At 43.2% G+C, this 19,461-nt stretch overlaps 1 protein-coding gene across 3 annotated transcripts in view; it reads left to right on the top strand.

The window, feature by feature from the left end:
* SRGAP2 (SLIT-ROBO Rho GTPase activating protein 2) overlaps positions 1-19,461 on the top strand; it is a 324,371-nt gene that overhangs the window by 237,897 nt on the left and 67,013 nt on the right. For 2 of the 3 annotated variants that reach the window (XM_006834068.1, XM_006834069.1), the window contains exons 7-9: positions 8,069-8,290; positions 15,856-15,957; positions 16,910-17,107. In XM_006834068.1, coding sequence (XP_006834131.1) covers positions 8,069-8,290; positions 15,856-15,957; positions 16,910-17,107 — 522 coding nt within the window. Of the gene's footprint in view, positions 1-8,065; positions 8,291-15,855; positions 15,958-16,909; positions 17,108-19,461 lie in introns of all 3 variants that reach the window. The other variant, XM_006834067.1, reaches the window with a different exon arrangement.

The raw sequence follows: 19,461 nt of genomic DNA, 5'->3' as shown, positions 1-19,461 counted from the left end.
CCAATCTGAACATTGTCCTTCAATGAAGGTCAAACCCCTAAACAGGATCCTTGCTGCCTCCTCAGGGGAACAGTTCCTCAGTGTTGGGAGAGTAACCTATTCTCAGCAGGAGGAAGAGAATCAGTTCTTTCTTTTGCTCAATTTCTACTATGTCTCTCACGTCCAGACTCTCTAGTCTGCCACACCTCTCCTACTGGTTTGTCCCTCCTGAGGCATTTTCCCACCCCTTTCACCAAAAATGCTGACCTCATAAGAAAAGGTCTGCTGCTGATCAATCCATAGCCGTTGTCCTCCTCAGACCCTCTGTCAGGTGGGAGCCCCAAACAATAAACCACACTAGTTGCTGTCACGTTAACTCCAACTCCTGACAAAATCAGTCATGTCATAGTAGAACTGTGCTTCATAGAGTTTTTTTATTGGCTGGGTTTTTGGAAGTAGATCACCAGTCCTGCAACCTTTCGGTTGCATTTCATCAGGATGTGAGAAGGTGTTTTAAAACCTGTCTGAGAAGCAAGCTATTTTATATCTTATTCTAATCATTGAAGTTGTTGTTAAGTATGTTACAAAGCTAATTTCCCCAGTTGAGGTATGAAATATCATAAAAGAAACATGTCAGTTTTCTCAGTGCTCAGCCAGGGTCTAGATTTCTGGGGAGAAGTCCAGCTTGGTATCATTCCAGGCCAGGGGTAGTAAAGTTGCTCTTATTTCCTTACTGTTGTGTTTTTGTAGTCTCTTATTTTATTCTGTTGTTTGTTTGTTTGTTTTCCCCCCTAGGCTAACTAGTTGCTACCTTAACCAACAGCAACAAAAAGCTAATAACATTATCCTGCTCTATACATGTTTGTTGTTGTTGTTAGGTGCCATCGAGTCAGCACCAACTCATAGCGAGCGACCTTATGCAGAGCAGCACGAAGCACTGCCCGATCCTGGGCCAACCTCCCTATTGTTGCCACGCTTGAGTCCATTGATGCTGCCGCTTGGCCAATCCATCTCGTTGGGGGTCTTCCTCTTTTTCTCTGACCCTCCATCTTACCAAACATGATATCCCTCTTTAGCGACTGGTCCCTCCTGACACTATGTCCAAAGTATGAGAGACAAAATTTGGCCATCTTGGCCTCCAAGGAGCACTCTGCCTGCACTTCTTCCATAACAGATGTATTGGTTCTTTTTGCAGCCCATGGCACTTAAAATATTCTCCTCCATCACCATAACTCAAAGGCATCAATTCTATGGTCTTCCTTATTCACTGTCCAGCTTTCACATGCATATGAGGTTATTGAAAATACCATGGCTTGGGTCAGGAGCACCTTAGTCCTCAAGCTGACGTCTTTGCTCTTCAACACTTTAAAAAGGTCTTGTGCAGCAGATTTGCCTAATGCAATACGTCGTTTGATTTCTTGACTGCTGCTTCCATGAGTGTTGATAGTTGATCCAAGAAGAATGAAGTCCTTGATAACTTCAATCCTTTCTCTGTTGATAAGAATGTTGTTTATTGGTCCAGCTATACATGTTTAGTGAATATATATTTGTGGTGGGAGTTTGTACCTGGCGCTGTGCTCTTTGCTATGGGTACGAAAAGGAATAAAATCTTGTTGGTCCTGGAGGTGGTCACAGACTTGTAGACAGATAATTTCCATGTAACTGGGCCAACTAACTACAGTGCCACAGATAAACACAGGAGGTGATGAAAGGGTGTTTCTCAAACTGTAGCTCATGACTCATCAGGGAAGTCGTGAAATCACTTTTAAGGGTTTTGACCTGATTTTTAACAAACCAAACCCACAGCCACCAAGTAAATTCTGACTCATCAGAACCTTACGTAGGGTTTCCGAGATTGTAATCTTTACGGGAATAGACATTGTCTTCTTTTCTACTGTGGAGCGAATGGTAGGTTTGAACTGCTGACTTTAGCAGCCCAATGCTAACACACAGCTCCAGAATAGATTAGATCAGGGTGCATCAAACTAGTAAGGTTAAGTGTTTGAAACTGTTATCTTAGGTTTGTATATGTGCACATTTGTGTATGTTGCAATAGAAGATGTATTTTATACTGTGAGTTGAGAGTCCAAAAAGTTTGAGAGTCATTAAGGACCGAGGAGTCCTGGTGTGGAGGTGTAGGATAAACACTGTACTGCAGACCATAAGGTTGGCAGTTCAAATCCATCAGCTTCTTGAAAACACTGTACAGTCTCTGTGAGCTGGAACCAACTGGATGTCACGTAACAACAGCAAGAACAAAGGAAGAAGCTGTCTTTTAATCTCCTCTGTGAGCTCCATGAGGGTAGGAACCAAGCCTTCTGTACAACTGTGAACCACAAGGTTGGCAGTTCAAACCCACCAGCTGCTCCTCAGAAACTCTATACAGGGTGCTGTGAGTCAGAACCAACTTGGCAGCAATTAACAACAACGTTTTCAATACATGGCTAGTCATTGAGTGTTGTTATTGAAAGACGGAAGGATAGAAAAAGGAAGAGGAGATTCCTTAAGACAAGTTTGTATTTTTTTGTGCCTTTTTTTTTTTTTTTTTTAATTGAAGTATAGTTTACATATAGTGACTGAACTTGGGTGGCTGATTGAAGGGTTTGAACAAATTCATACCCCTTGTAACCAATGAGGTGCCCTGGTGGCACAGTGGGTTAAGCATTGGGTTGCTCCTTTGGGGTAAAAAGATGAGGACTGCCTGCTTCTTTAAAGATTTCCAACCCTGGAAACCCTATGGAGCACATCTACTTCTAGGACGCACGCATCGCTGAGAATTGTGAGTGCTGTGTCTGTGGATAAAAAGTTGGGGAGGTCGTGTGCGCCCAAGTCAGACATGAGGGAGCTTAACATTCTCAATAGGATATTTTATTAAGGGTCCTATAAGCACTGTCTTGTAGGGTCGCTATGAGTCAGAATCGACTTGAAGGCAGTGGGATACAAGCTATATCTCTTATCGCTATGTAGAATATTTTCATCACCTTAGAAGCTTCCTCTTGCCTCTCCCTAGTTGATCTATCCCCATACCCCACTGCTCTGATCTCTTTCACCATAAACTAGTTTTTGCCTGCTGCTGTTGTTGTTGTTGTTCTTGCTAACTGTCAAGTCAGTTCCAACCCACAGCGACCCCGTATAGGGTTTCCAAGGAGCAGCTGGTGAACTTGAACCACCGACCTTGCTGGTCAAACCAACTTTGCAGTCCAGCACATTAACCTGCAGCGCCTGTGGAACTCCCCAAGGATGGGATTATACAGCTTATATATATTTTTTGATTCTTCCCTTTTTTGCTTAGCATATTTTTAACCTCCACCGATATTGTTGATTTTATCCATGTTTGTTATTTTTTACTGTGGCCTGTGCAATAAAAAGTACAAATAACAAAGCATTTTGGTGATGAACCAATGCTTTTGAGCAGGTGTGAGTGGGGAGGCTGGGTATTTTGGCATTCTCATCTTGACAGTCCCCAGAACTTGCTTTAAGCCATGGAATGAATCTTGTTCCAGTCCATTGCCATCTGTGTTCTCTGTACCCTTCAGCCTCCTTCCTAGGGGTGTGGCAGCTTAGCGTGTGCTTAAGACATTGAGGATAAGTGAAAAGAAGTTGATTTTGGTGTTTTTCTCAATACTTGGACTCACATTCTAGCCTCTGATTTCTTTTTATAGCATAGAATAAGATTTAAAGTCGGACTATAGGAATCCATGTGAGGCATTCGCCACATGCCAGAAAAACTTTGACTTCGGGCCAAAAAGACATTCTGAGCTCACTTGATAGCGTCTAAGAACTGGAGCGTCATTGGAATGTAATTTTCCTCCCCCGTACTCCCGTGGCTCTCTCAACCCAGGAACAGATGGATGAATGAAGAACAGTGCATTGTCCTCACGCATAGCTGAGCGTTGTGAGTCCTGTGTCTATAGACAAAAAGTTGGGGAGGTTGTGTGCTCCCAAGTCAGGCACCAGAGAGCTTAGCATTCTCAACAGGAAATTTTACTAAGAGCAGTGATTTTCTCTTCTGAGTGAACTTGAAGTGGGTCTTAGGAGACACCCATTTTTCCTTTCTAGGGCTCCTCTATAGAGCCTCTGAGTGAGGAAGTTAGCTGGTAAAGGGTTAATGAGCTATCAGCTCAGCTCATCAGATATCTGGATGGGCTGTCATTAAATTCTTATAAAAATTTGATTTCCCGCGAGACGGTTTTCATCAAACATTTATATAACCCAAAAATGGCCAAAGGAACCCAACATGGCCAGAGGACTCATCAGAAGCCATGGAAAGCATGCTTTGTCACCATTCCGGGCAACATCATTGCTGCCTCTACTCCCTGGGATTCTCCTGGGAACAAGGTTAAAATGTTCAAATCCCATTTCCCCAACCTTGCTAGAAATTGCTGCTTTGGTGAAGGCTCAGATTCTGACAGTTTTTCCTACAGTCATTGGACTATAGCCATCCCTGGAAAACCAATTCACAACCTTCCTGCTTGGCTGGGGCTGTTGATGATGCAGAGGGCATGGTCACAAGTTAGACCCCTCCTCCTCTTTGACACAGTCAGGCTATAAGAAAGTCACTTAAATCGAGACAGTGGACCAGCCTGAAGAAAGCTTCCTGCCTTCCTCAGCCCATACAGAGTGAGCAAAATAGAAGACATCACTTGGTCACATTCTTCACCCACTTGACTTAGATGAGTATTCAGCCCATGTGTTTTATTCCAAGAGGAGCCCTAGTGATACATTGGTTAAGCACTTGGTGGCTAACCAAGAGGTTAGAGGTTTGAACCCACTGGCCACTTTATAGGAGAAAGATGTGATAGTCTGCTTCTATAAAGATTCTTGTTTATAGTTGTGAAGTGCTGTGGAGTTGGTTCCAACTTAGTGATCCTGTATAGGATTTCCAAGAAGTGGCTGGTGGGTTTGAACCGTTGCCGCACCAGGACCCTTCTGTAACAATGACAGCCTTGGAAACTCTGTAAGGCAGTTCTCCTCTGCCCTATTAGGGTTGCTCTGAGCTGGAATCAGCGTGACAGCATTGGATTGAGTTTGGTGTGGGTTGGTGTTGTTTTTTGAGGGGTTGGAACTTATAAATTATTAATCCTGGGATTAATCAATCAACTGATGTTTATTGAATCATGGTGAGGGACACAAAGAAAATGACACTGGCCATGCCCTCTTACAAGACATCTATTTTGGTCAAGTGATTGGAAACAGAAAGCCCAAAATGAGGGGGCATATTTGATGCCACATGAGAGCTACAGACAAATGTAGTTCTAAGCATAGGCCAAGGCCACAGGGCTGGCTGGCTGGCTTCCCAGAGACTGGGAATTTGACTTTGATACTGAAGATTAGGTCCAATTCCAACAGCTGAAGAGAGTGGAAAACACATCAGGAAGGAAGGCTGCTAGGTAGAGTTCAGTGGATTTGAGAATATTGTAGCAATTGGTGTCTCTACATGGTGCCTGAGATATGCAAATACATTGCCCATATTTACTGGCACAACCACCTAGGAGGCTGATGTGATCCTCATTTGAAACTCTGAGAGGTTAAGTAGTTTGCTCAAGGTCACACAGCTGATGTCAGGCTCTTACTTTTTCAATATTCTTCGTAAACAGAGAGTGTCATTGGATTAGAACAGACAAGTCTGAAGAGGATAGAGCTAACCGTTGGATGGATAGGTTGGAAACAGATCAGTTTGTTCTAGTGCTTTGACCTTGCTCAAGTTCTTTAACTTCACTGAGCCTTTACTTCTTAGTCTAGAAAATTAAGATACTATTAACCTCATAGGATTTGCTATGAGAATTAAAATGAAGATTGTATGTAAAGTACTTAGCACTGCTTGGTATATAGTTGGTGGTGGTGATAGTGTGCTGTGGAGTCAGTTCTGACTCATAGCAGAAAGCCTCATCTTTCTCCTGAGAAACCACTGGTAGATTCGAACTGCAGACCATGAGATTAGCAGCCTGACTTGTAACTACTATGCTACCAGAGCTCCTTGGTGTGTAGTAAGCACATCTAACAAGTTAAAGGCAATTTTAAATTGCCAAACAAGGAGGATGGACATTCCCTTCAAAAAAAAAACAAAAAAAAACGAGAGCTATTGTTGGTTCTTCAGCAGGAGGCTGACGTAATTAAACACCGCATTTTAAGATCTTAAGCAGTGAGCACTGGTATAAGACAATGGGACTATGAATCAGGGTAGGCTTAGTTAGAATTAGAGGAAAGGTGGGTTACCAAAAGCATGTAAACGTTTATGAAGGGCACACTGACTCGCCCTAATTCATTCCTGCCTTAGAGAACTGCCCTCCCCTCCCCTAGTATGTATGCATGCTGGTTTAGCAGCATCCTTACTTCTGGTCATTAGACTGAAAGGTATACAGTTAATCATCTGGTCTACAGAGAGCTAGGGCTGGAGGTTTACAGGTTCAAGGGCAGTCTGGCTAGCCCAGCAGCATCTCCCAGAGGAGGAAGGGTCCCTGCACGTGCAGCATCCCAATCAGCCGCTTTTGTCTAACTTCCATTTGCTTTTCCCTCTCAACTGAATTTAATGCCTTTCTATCCACTGCCTGTAGTTAAGCTGTAACTGCTGTTCTTCTGCTGCAGTCAGGCACCTGCCAGGGCCTGTTGGCACTGAACCCAAAGCTCAGCCTGACAGGCACTCCATTGCTGAGCATCTTGTCAGATTCTGGGAAGGCTTATCACATGCTTTTTTTATCTCCACTAGCGGCTGCTCCCAATGTGATCATGATAAGGAAAGCATGGGGGCTTAATTTGATGTCTGCTTATGGAATGAAATGGCATTCCGACCGATGGTCTTTATCTATGTATGCTTCTCTAACGTTTCTTCTCAGGTTCTGGACCTCAAATCTGCATGAGCAATAGAGAATATAATAGAAGTCCTAGGAATTTGAATCTGCAGTCCTTCTGGAGGGAAAGGAAAAGTCGCTTCTGAAGATCTTGGGCATTATATTTAGTCAAAGTGTTTCCAGATTTATTCTCTAGCAGAACTCTTTCTTCAAGCCAGACCATAGATAAAATTATGATATACGGAACAGGAAAAAAAAACCCCCCAGCAAAGCTGGTTTGATGGAAGCAGAGGTAGGAGGAGCCCAGGCCCAGTAGTTGGGCTGTCTTGTTACCCCCTTCCCCAGGGTCGCCCTGAAACAGTGACCCAGCATCTTAGAGCTCTGATACACAGCGTGAACACCATGAACTTGGTCATATTTGTTCATTGTACTGTTGAGGAAATGGGCTCAGGGATGGGGGAGGTGTCTTTTCCAAGGTTTTCTGGACCACTTGTCCAGTGCTTGCCTCTTTTATTATACCATTTTTTTTTTTAAAAAAACATTTTGATTTAAAAAAAAACACACAACAATTTCTGTGCATGATCTGAATTTTCCCATTAAGACTTCCATTTTGAGCTGTTTTTGGTCCTATCTATGCTATTTCTGTAGGGCAAGGACTATAGTATAAAAATCCTCGTCTGTAGCTAAGGTCTGTTCCCGAGTGTTGAGAGTTTGTGGATGTAATAAGTGACAGAGAGTTACTATCGCCCCTCCCTCCCCAGTCTCTTCTTCACCCACCCAGAGTTTCTAAGTAAATGTGGGTCAATTAACTACTCCTAAAACACTCCTGATTGCTGATTCCTGAGTGCTGAAATGGCCTGATTTGGTTGGTGTATATATAGTTTTTGAACCACAGTAAATCCTCAAGGACTGGTAGGCAACATTTTTTCATTCAAATTTTGTTGTAATGGCATCCCCAGTAAAAAACAAAAATAGAAGAGTATTCTCTTTGACCTTCAACTCTTCTCATGTTTACCAAATAGCATGCATGATACAACACATAGCTGGATAATGTCATAACATCCTTATAAACCCTCTTCATTGTAACCACCACACACACAGTCTTCTGCAGTGATGAGCTGTTGGGAGTCAAGAACTGAGAAATCTCGCCCCAGTCATGGAAGTCAGAGTGTCTGCCGTCTTCCCACTGCCCAGCTGGTCTCATTGCTGTGGCCACATCTCCCCTGAGTGCCACTCTCCTTTTCTGCCAAATCTTAGGGCTGTCCATGGTCTACTCATGTGCCTTTTCCCTCCCACAGCAGTGTTGTGACCTAGGCTATCACGCTAGCCTGAACCGAGCCCTGCGCACCTTCCTCTCCGCTGAGTTGAATCTGGAGCAGTCAAAGCATGAGGGCCTGGATGCCATCGAGAATGCAGTAGAAAACCTGGATGCCACCAGTGACAAGCAGCGCCTCATGGAAATGTACAACAATGTCTTCTGCCCACCTATGAAGTTCGAGTTCCAGCCACACATGGGAGACATGGTGAGGCCCTCTCCCCATCCAACAGCCCAAGCCACTTGTCCCACCTGTCTCTCGAGTCACAACCCTCAGGTCATGTTATTCTGGACAGATAGGAGCCTGGGACTGGTTTCCTGTTCAGTGGGTGTCTGCCCTGAAATGAGGCATGATCCGTTCATTCAGTAAACACTGGCTGAGGACCTGCTCTCTGCCAGGCTTGATTGTAGTCACTGGGGATTATAGTTCTTAGGGAGCTTAATTATAGTCCAGTGAGGAAGGTCACTGAGGTTGGGAAAGAGAAAAATACATTGAGAGGGACTCCTAAAGGGGCCAGCAGGATCAAAGGAGATGAAAACCAGCAGGTATGTTCCAGAACTACTAAATAGCTGAGTCTGGTAGAAGGGAAAAGGCGGTGCAAATGGTAAGGCTGGAAGAAGTGAGAGCTGCAGTGATCCCAGATCCTGGAGGCTTGTCGGGGGAGGCTAATTGGGGGAGTTCTTTTGTAGTTGGACTCTGAGAAGTCTTATTCTCCTGAGGTTATAAGATTATAATCAAGTCCATAGTTGCACTTGGGTACTGGACACAAAAATGAGAAAGGATGCCTCCAGAAAGGGTTGGCACTAAGATACCATCCTGAAGACCTAGTGTTGGTTATATAGGCAGGAATGATCACAAGGGCCTGGTTTTGGCCTCTTCACCTACAGTGACCAAAACAAAACCAAAACCAAATCAAACCCACTGCTATCCGGTCAGTTCCGACTCATCGCAACCCTACAGGACATGGTAGAAGTGGTCCACAGAGACTGTAAATCTGTACAGAAGCAGATTGTCACATCTTTCTCCCATGGAGATGGTATGTTCAAACCACCTACCTTTTGGTTTGCAGCCAAGTGCTTTAACTGTGCACCCCCAAGTCTCCTTGACTGAAACAAATGAAACCAAACCTGCTGCCTTCTAGTCGATTCTAACTCATAGCAACAACCCTATAGACTAGAGTAGAACAGCTCCATAGGGTTTCTGAGGCAGTAAATCTTTACGGAAGCAGACAGTTTCCTCTTTCTCCTGTGGAGTCGCTGTTAGATTTAAACTGAAAAGCTTTGCTTCCAGTCTTAATGCTTAACCCACAGCATTGCCAAGGCTCCTGTGATAGAAACAAGAGACCTACATCATCTGAAGTGAGATGAAAGAGAAGCACCTTGATTTTCATGGCTCTCAAACTTGGGTTCCACTTTTGGTGCTTACAAATCAAAGTGAACTTTACTCTTGCTGTCAGGAGCCACATTTCACTTTCTGGATAAATGAAAAGGAAGGCATATGTACGCATCTAAAATAGAAAAGTCCAAGATGGATCTTTAAGCCTGGCTGGATTCAGGAGCAAAAACGATTCCATTTTCTTCTGTGCTCTACTTCTCAGTCTCAGTTTGGTCCTTTCCCCTAGGGAGCAAGGTGACTGACTGTGTTTCCAGTCTTATAATCTTTTAACTTCACTACTCGTCTGTCAGTTTGTTGTACTGTGCTGGCTTGCATTTTGCTGTGATTCTGGAAGTTATGCCATGGGTGTTTTAAATACCAGCAGGGTCATGCACGGTGGGACAGATTTCAACTTAGCTTCCAGATGAAGACAAACGAGGAAGGCGAGATGGAACTGTATCGAACAACACCAGAACATTGACTATTGAAATATGATAAAGAACATCAGAATATTGTCAGATTGAGTGCTAGAAAAATGAGTTCCTCAGATTGGGAGGTACTCAAAATACGACTGGGGATGAGCTGCCTCCTCAAAGTAGAGTTGACTGATGGCGCAAATGGAGTAAAGCCTTCTGTAACTTCATTTGCTGATGGGGCACAACTCAAAATGAGAAATAGCTGGAAATAGCCATTAAAAATTGAAGCTTTGAATGTACGAAGTATGAAAATCTAGGAAAATTGGAAGTTGTCAAAAATGAAATGGAATACATAAACATCGATATCCTAGGCATTTGTGAGCTGAAATGGACTGATACTGCGTCTGACAATCACATGATTTACTGTGCTGGGAATGATAAATAGAAGAGGAATGGCGTCACATTCATCATCAAAACAAGTATTTCAAGATCTATCCTAAGGCTGTTGGATGATAGGGTAATATCCATATAACTACAAGGAAGACCAGTTAATACAACTATTAATCATATTTACGCAACAAGTCCAGAGAGCCAAAATATGACCTTGAACATATCTCACCTGAATTTAGAGATCATCTCAAGAACAGATTTAATGAATTAGACTCTAAAGACTGAAGACCATAGAGTTATAGGATGACATCAAGAACATTGTACAGGAAGAAAGCAAAAGGTCATTAAGAAGAGAAGAAAAAAGGGAATAGACCAAAATGAATGTCAGAAGAGATTCTGAAACTTGCTCTCCAGCTTAGAGATGCTAAAGCAAATGGAAGAAATTAGGAGGTGAAAGATCTGAACAGAAAATTTCAAAGAGCAACTTGATAAGGCAAAGTCATATATTATAATGAAGTATACAAAGACCTGGAGTTGGAAGAACACGCTCAGCATTTCTCAGGCTGAGGAAACTGAAAAAAAAAAAAAAAAATCAAACTTCGACTTGCAAGATTGAAGCATTCTCTGGGTGCATAACATTGAATGATGCAGAAAGCATCAAAAGAAGATGGGAGGGATATACAGTGTCACTATACCAAAAAGAAATAAATGGTTGACGTTCAGCCATTTCAAGAGGTAGCATATGATCAAAAGTCAGTTATACGGAAAGAAGAAGTCCAAGATGCACTGAGGGCATTGGCAAAGAACAAACCTCTAGGAATTGATAGAATACAAATTTAAATCTTTCAGCAAGCTGATGCAGCACTGGAAGCACTCACTCGTCTATACCAAGAAACTTGGAAGACAGTTACCTGGCCAATTGATTGGAAGAAATCCATATCTGTGACCATTCCAAAGAGAGGTGATTCTGTGAAATGTGGAAATCATTGGACAATATTGTTAATATCACATGCAAGTAAAATGTTGCTAAAGATAATCCAGAAACAACTGCAGCACAGTACATTGTCAGGGAACTGCCAGAGGTTCAAACCCAATTCAGACAGGGACATGGAACAAGGGATATCATTTAGCTAAATCGTGGCTGAAAACAGAGAATACCAGGAAAATGTTTACCTGTGCTTTTATTGACTATGCAAAGGCTTTCAATTGTGTGGATCATGACAAGCTATAGACAACATTGCTGAGAATGAGTATTCCAGAACACTTAATTGTGCTCATGAAGAATCTGTGCATAGGCCAAAAGACAGTTGTTTGAACAGAGCAAGGGGACACAGAATGGTTTAAAATAGTAAAGGTGTGCACCAGGGGCTTTGCTTTTTCACCATACTTTTTCAGTGTGTATGCTGACCAAATAATCTGAGAACCAAATAATCTGGGTTGTATGAAGAAGAACATGACATCAGGATTAGAGGAAGATTTATTAACAACCTGTGTTATGCAGATGATACAACCTTGTGTGCTAAAAGCAAAGAGGACTTGAAATAGTACTGATGAAGATCAAAGACCACAGTTTTTGGTATGGATTGCACCCCAATGTAAAGAAAACAAAATCTTCACCAATGTACCAATAAATAACATCAAGATAATTGGAGAAAAGATTGAAGTTGCCAGAGACCTCATTTTGCTCAGATCAACCATCATTACTCAAGGAAGTAGCAGTCAAGAAATCAAACTACGTATTGTATTGGGTAAATCTGCATTGTTGTTGTTGTTGTTGTCAGGTGCCATCGAGTCAGAACCGACTCATAGCGACCCCATGCACAGCAGAATGAAATAATGTCCGATACTGGGCCAACCTCATTACTGCTGTCACACTCGATGCCATCAATGATGCCACCTGGCCGATCCATCTTGTTGGGGTCTTCCTCTTTTTCTCTGACCCTCCATCTTACCCAGCATAACAACCTTTTCCAGCGACTGTTCTCTCTGGACAATATGTCCAAAGTATGAGAGACGAAGCTTAGCCATCCTGGCCTCCAAGGAGCACTCTGGCTGCACTTCTTCCAAAACAGATCTATCTGCATAAGACCTCTTTAAACTGTTCAAGAGCAAAGATGTCAGTCTAAGGACTAAGGTGTGCCTGACTCAAGCCGTGGTATTTTCAGTAACCACATATGCTTGGGAAAGCTGGACAATAAATATAGAAAAATGTAGAATTGATACATTTGAGTTATGGTGTTAGAGGAGACTAGTAAAAGTACCATGGACTGCCAGAAGAACAAACAAATCTGTTTGGGAAATATTGTCAGCCTGCTCCTTAGAAGACAGATTGGTCAGACTTTGTCTCTTATACTTCTGACATGTTATTAGGAGGGACCAGTCCCTGGAGAAAGACATCATGCTAGGTAAAGTCGGTGAAAATGAGGAAAACCCCCCAATGAGAAGGACTGGCACAGTGGCAGCCGCAATGGACTCAAATATGGCAATGATGATGAGGTTGGTGCAGAATGTGGCAGTGTTTCGTTCTGTTGTACATAAGGTCGCTGTATGTCAGTACCAACTTGATGGCACCTAACAACAACAACAGCAATCTTGTTGACTGAAATTAAATGGAAAGAATATATGCCTCCCCACTGGGAGCCTCCACAAAAGTCTCATTGTATATCATTGGCTCTGACTTGACTGGGTGAAGTTTTTATCTCTGAGCCAATGACTGTAGCTGTTTATCTGCAGTTTTCTAACTACCTTATGCCTAGATCACATGCTTCATCCCAGAGTGGGGCAGAGCTCCATTCAGATCACAAGACCTGAGTTATACAGGGACATGTTCCCCAAGAGGGCAGCCAGACCTATTACTAAAAAAGGGGGAGATGATGTTGAGTGACCAAAAAAGTATTATGTTCTCTCACCAAGAATGATGCTTTTCCTGAGTATTAAGATCCAGACTTTTGAGAAAATCTTGTTCTGGGAATGGCAATTGTAGTAATGCAACCAGAGGTCTCCCTGTCATCAATAGGCCATTATGGGAGTGGGACATTTCTATCCTAAAGACAGAAACATGGAGATGATTCTGTCCTCTGCTTCTTGGGGAAAATCAAACCATTTACAGTTTGTTTCCATTGCTGTGGCTTCGGAAATGTCAGCGTCTGAACAGATGGGGAAGTGAGAAGGCAGCATGTGCAATTAAGAGTTGGGGGCAGGGGTGTCACTGAGCCAAGCCACAGGAAACCTCATTCCTCACCTGCCCTGGCTGCTGGTCCAACACCCCTCCAAGCCCCTGCTGTCAGCCCTTTTCCAGCTGCCACTGAGATTGCTTCCCAAGTATCAGTGGAACTTGGGGGCCAGCTGAGTTTAGTGATACATTTTCTGGTGTTGACTGAGTTGTCTTCTGAGCCAAACAGCTTGTCTCCATAAAAGGGGATTCCAGATGCTGGGTGCTCAGGCCCCTCCCAGCTCTGTCAGAGCTTCATTTCCATACTCCAGAGCACAGCTGGAATGCATTACCTTGCACCCTGATAGAGGAATCTCTGCCAAAGCATGCATCGGCAGCTTTGCAGCTTTTTAAAGGAATGTCTTGGGGAGATGGCTTTCCCTCTGTGATTTCTCCCTGCAAGGTCTGGGTTCTTTAAGAATCAATAGTTCTCCCTTTCCCTGGCCCCTCCCCATATATGAGATAGGTGGTCAAGGTCAGTCCTGGAGCTTGTAAAGGTTTTACATTCCTGCTTTGCCTTCCTATCAGTGGAAAGTAAGAGATGAGAGGATGGGCCATTCTTGGTCCCTGAAGTTCATCTATCATCATTGTGAGCTGCCTGTAGTATGTGAAGGCAGCAAGAGGGAGCTGCTTGGAAGTCCTTGAACAACAGCCAAAATTCGGGTGACATTTTGACCGGAAGCCCTAAAATTGGCCAAGGCCCCACACTGACTCTGGTATTCTGGGGCAGTCACCACATATGTGGATGCCAAGCACTCTCAGATGTACAAGGAGTTGATGCTTGGCTGTGTTCTTGGCTGCCCCCAGAGGTTTGTGGGGCTCTGGATGCCTGACCGGTGACATCAGACAGCCAAAGAGTTTCACTCTTGGCGCTAACCCATTCTGGCCACTGAGCTTTCTCTATTGTGTCTCCTTTTCCAAGAGCCAGAGTGAAGTCAGCTCTCTTTAGATCTGAGCACTGGCTCAGACCAGCCTGTCAGCTTGGGGAGGAGGTCAAGTCAGTTGGGAGCTTAAAAGCCAATGGAGGAAAAGGTCAAGTCCCAGCCTCCACTACTTGAAGAGAAGTTTTGTCTTTTCAAGCAAGAGAATGGTCTATGAACATATGAATGTGTCTTCTCGTTGCTGGGGAGGAAGGAGGCCAGTTCTATCCAGATGTCTCTCTGCAGATGATAGGCTAAGGGACACATGGTGGCAAGGTGATGGAATCTGGCTCCCTATGGCACCTGTCTCTTATTTCCCAAAGCTCCCAACTCTCCCAGCGTTTCTCGCCTTCTCCGTCTTCCTGGGACTGTGATGGTTAACCACACGTCATAGTCATGCCTCATCACAAGACAATGGCTTATCCATTCCTTCACACAGAGTGTGCTTGGGAATGAAAGTTCATTGTCTGTGATCCTTGGGAGAATGACAGGACCAGTGGAGATCTGGGGTAAAATCTTGTCTCTTTGGAAAATACCGAGCTCTTGGAGTCCTGGTGTGGTGTTATAGGATAAGCACTGAACTGCAAGGTCAGTTTGAACCACAAGGTTGGTGTGGCGCTGTAGGATAAGCACTGGACTGGAAGGTCGGTTTGAACCACAAAGTTGGAGGTACAAACTCCCCAGTCGCTCCTCAGAAACCTTTTACAGGGTCGGTATGAGTCGGAACTGACTCAAAGCACTTAACAACAACAACCATATCTTTTGTGTGGCACTGTAGGATAAGCACTGGACTGTTGGTAGTTAAAACCTACCAGTTGCTTCTTAGAAACCCTATACAGGGTCTTTGTGAATCAGAACCGACTCGACAGTACTTAACAACAGCCACTGTATTCCATGCCTTCTGGGGCCGTCTAGCATAGTCTGTGGACTTATTCCTGGCTTCCTACTCTTTCTGATTGAGTCAGAGCTCTCAAGCATGGCTCAGATTTATAAACATGTGGTCTGCCAACAGCGGCAAGTTAGCCTCCTGACCCACTTCTCTCCTACTTTCACTGATGTATGAAGAAGGCTGAGGGAGGGGCCAGAGAGGTGGCCACTTGGACCTCTAGCAGGAAATCATCACTATGCCAAAAGCATTGTGCTTCTGGAGCTGGGGCAGCTCTGGCTTTCACAGAGCCACAGACCCCGTGTAGGTCTGCCCCTGCCAAGTACCAGCTTGCAGATGATCTCCAAAGAGAGAAGCCTGGTCTTTCTAAATAAGCCCCCCTCCCCGTTCCTTGCATGTGATATTCTTCCATGTCCTGCCTGGAAGAAGACTACACACTTCGGACTTTGTTTCTACATAGAAACTGTGAGCCTTATACCTTCACTATGAGCAGTTTTCTTAGCAGGACTGGGAGCTCTGGAACTGCCAAAGGAATTGTGTCCCCTTCCTGACCTGGTGTTGCTTTCTTTTGGCAGGCTTCCCAGCTCTGTGCCCAGCAGCCTGTCCAGAGTGAGCTGGTGCAGAGATGCCAACAACTGCAGTCTCGCTTATCCACCCTAAAGATTGAGAATGAAGAGGTGAGTTTCCAGCCTCCGATTCTCAGAGGCACCCTGTGGAACCTCTTGCTGCTGCCTATCTGGGAGCAGGTGGAAGGAGCATGCAGAGAATGTCCGGGCTACAGCAAACATTTCCTAGCCAAATGTAGACTTGGACTTTCCCCCTCTGCTACATCCTGCCCTTGAACTCCAGGAAGTTGCCCTTGCATTGCCAAAGGTTGAGCTCTATTTTGAGCTTTTGCAAAATGCTTTTTTTTTCTTTCCCCTCCCTCTACACATTTCATCAAAATGGCACTTGGCAGCTGTGTGAACAATATTGTGTCTCTGAAACCACCCCTTTATGCCTGGCTTTTTCCAACATTTTCCAACAAGCAGAGGCCGTTGCATCTCACACTTCAAACATCTCCAGCCTCTTAGATGTGCCCAGTGTATTTGTTTTCAACTACCACTTCAGAAGCCCTGTGTGATTGATCACCCAAGTTCTTTTCTTTTTGCATTCAGATGACTTTTTACCTTGCATTCCAGTAAGTTTGAGTATTTCCCAGGAAGATCAGGAAGGGCTGATCACTTAGTTTGCAAACGGGGAAATGAATGGATCTGTTGAGGGCCCTAAAATGAAACCTGGGATATATGCAAAACTAGACCATCACACATTTTCACTAGCTCTTTGTTATACTGTGGGATTCGTTTGGATTCATTTCATTTTCTTTCCCTTAGCACTTCCATTCTAGGCAAGAGCTAATGGCAGGTGTTAAACGTCAGTATTAAATAAAAGAGCTCAGTTGTTTGCATCGCAGGAAGGGACGAGTGGATTTTAGGTCCTTACTGGAGAGAGGTGCCCACTGTAGCTGAGCCCATCTGATCTTTATCACTTAGCACTGTCAGGTGGGGACATCCCTTCTTCCCCAAGCTTCCATCGTCTGCTACTTTGCAGCCTACCCCTCATGAATTATGTTGGCCCTTGTCATGGCAGGTGAAGAAGACAATGGAAGCCACCCTACAGACCATTCAGGACATTGTGACTGTCGAGGATTTTGACGTGTCTGACTGCTTCCAGTACAGCAACTCCATGGAGTCTGTCAAGTCCACGGTGTCGGAAACCTTCATGAGCAAGCCCAGCATCGCCAAGAGGAGGGCCAATCAACAGGAGACAGAGCAGTTCTACTTCACGGTGAGGGAGCTCAGTGATCCTTAAAGAGCATCCATGGTACCACAGCATGGAATCCAGGTCCTAGTCCAGTGTCTGAAAGGCAGTCTTCGAAGATCCTAGATTCTCTGTGAGTTGAAATCAACTCAGAGGCAATGGGTTTGTCTTTGGGGTTTTATCCTTGAAGACCATCCCTCCGCATAAAGGCATAAGCATCTATAAATTGTACATGTCTAAGAGGGAGACTCCCCCCCAACACAAACACACACACACTTGGTGGTGTACTTGAGTTCTTCAAGTACACCACGAAGAAGATGTCGTTTTCTAAGAATAATTTAGCCGGCTAGTTAGCAGGCTTTCAGTTGGAAGTTTCCTTTACCTCTCAGTTCTTGACAGCTACATCTGAATATTCCAGCTGGCAGATGCCTTGTTTTTAAAGTCTGGAGTCTCTTGTAAGTGATATGATGACATTATTTTATAACTTTCATTGTTAAGAAATACATTTTTAGAATTGTTTCTAAATTCAAAGAGACAGGTAATGTATGATGTTGAGTTCCAAAACATTGACTTTTTTTGTGATACATGTGTCTCCTTGTCTTCTTGCAGACAGATGGATACGATTCCCCACCCCTTTTTTTTAAGTACATTATGTTAACAGTCTTTTGGAAGGTTGTTGGCTGCTCTTTGGTGCTACTTTTTAATAATTAAGCTATTTTGAGTTTACCAAGTGGGATTTCTTGCCCAGACTAAAATTTACTTCCTATCCTTCTGACGACCAAGAAAGGAAAAATTAAGTGTGTAAAACGTGAGACAAAATGTAACTAGTGCATATGCGTACTGATGGTAAATGAAAGGAAACAACTTATTTTTCAGTCAAGAAACATAGCCTGCCTGCAGTAAATTGAATCTTTCCTCCAGCTCCAACAATTTGTTTAATTTTTCTTTGAACACTGCCCTTTTTCCATTAAGAACACTAATGATGAGCTAACTTTTTATTTATTTTTTTTATTTAATTAGTTAAGCTCAGGATTCTCCTGAGGTTTTTAATCCTGGAAAAGACTGTTGAAAGAGATGAATACTATTTATCTTTGAAAATAACCCCACTTTTCCAAAGTTTGCTTTATACCACTCTGCTTTAATGAAAGACCTACGTTAGTACTTGCTTTGCTAATGGAGAGAAATCCAAAGAGGATTTTCACTTTTATGAAAAAACAAAAAAGCAAAACTAGCGATCGGCATTTGTTTTGCTGAGAGCTGTATGCCGAGCTTTAAGAGAGGCGGCTCTAAGTTCCTTCCCTGGGAACTACCTTTAGCATCTTAAGCCACCATAACTTTGAACTCTGTCTGTGAACGCTACGATGTTGACATCAATGTTAAGTGCCATCAAGTCAATTCTAACTCATAGCAACCTTGGTGCAGGGTTTCAAGGAGTGGTTATTGGGCTTGAACCACCAACCTTGTGGTTAACAGTTTAGTGCTTATCCCTACAGAGCTACACAAGGGCTCTTATATGTTAGTATTACTTGGTATGATATGTTGTTGTTGTTGTTGTTATGTGCCGTGGAGTCGGTTCCGACTCATAGTGACTCTATACAGCGTTTCCGAGGCTGTAAATCTTTACGGGAGCAGCAAGCCTCATCTTTCTCCCACGGCACAGCTGGTAGTTTCGAACTGCTGACCTTGCGGTTCGCAGCCCGATTCGTAACCACTACGCTACCAGAGCTCCATTGGTATGATATGGAAGGCTTTATTTGGGTCTGGGATCGCTCAAAAACTTTTGCCATATAAATGAATGGTGATTGCTTCTTTGTTTTATGCCATTTTGGCTTAAGAAAGGTTTCATAGGCACACTCAATTTTCAGAGAGTAGGGGAAATCTGTATGAGCTCATTCTATAAAATTTAGAAGGAAAAAAAAAAAAAATCCCACCACCTAGAAATAATGGATTTTAGGTTTATTCTTTTCTAGTTTTTTTTTCATGCATACATAAATACATATAGTTAAAATTTTACTACCAAAAAGTGAGTTACTGCCATACATAAGGTTTTTACAACCTATTTTCATTTAACAACAAATTATGAATATTTTTAAGTAACTTAAGTATAACATTCTTTAAAGATATTTATGAGTAAAGTATTAAAACCCATACAAATTAAAACTATGATCATTTATTTATTTATTTAGAATTTCTGGTCCCACTACAAAACTTTATTTTCACCTATTATAATAGAGTACCATCTCAAACCTCTCCTACAAAAAACAAAAGCAAAAAAAAGCAAAAAGCCAAGCGCTGCAACTCCACTCATTTCAAGACCTATATACATATAAGTTGTTTTCTGTGGGTTTTTTTCCTTTGTCTTTTATTTTTTTTGATTTTTT

This window comes from Chrysochloris asiatica, unplaced genomic scaffold (genome assembly GCF_000296735.1).
Source record: "Chrysochloris asiatica unplaced genomic scaffold, ChrAsi1.0 scaffold00009, whole genome shotgun sequence".
Classification (NCBI taxonomy): Eukaryota; Metazoa; Chordata; class Mammalia; order Afrosoricida; family Chrysochloridae; genus Chrysochloris; species Chrysochloris asiatica.
This window is presented reverse-complemented; position numbering and strand designations above follow the sequence as displayed.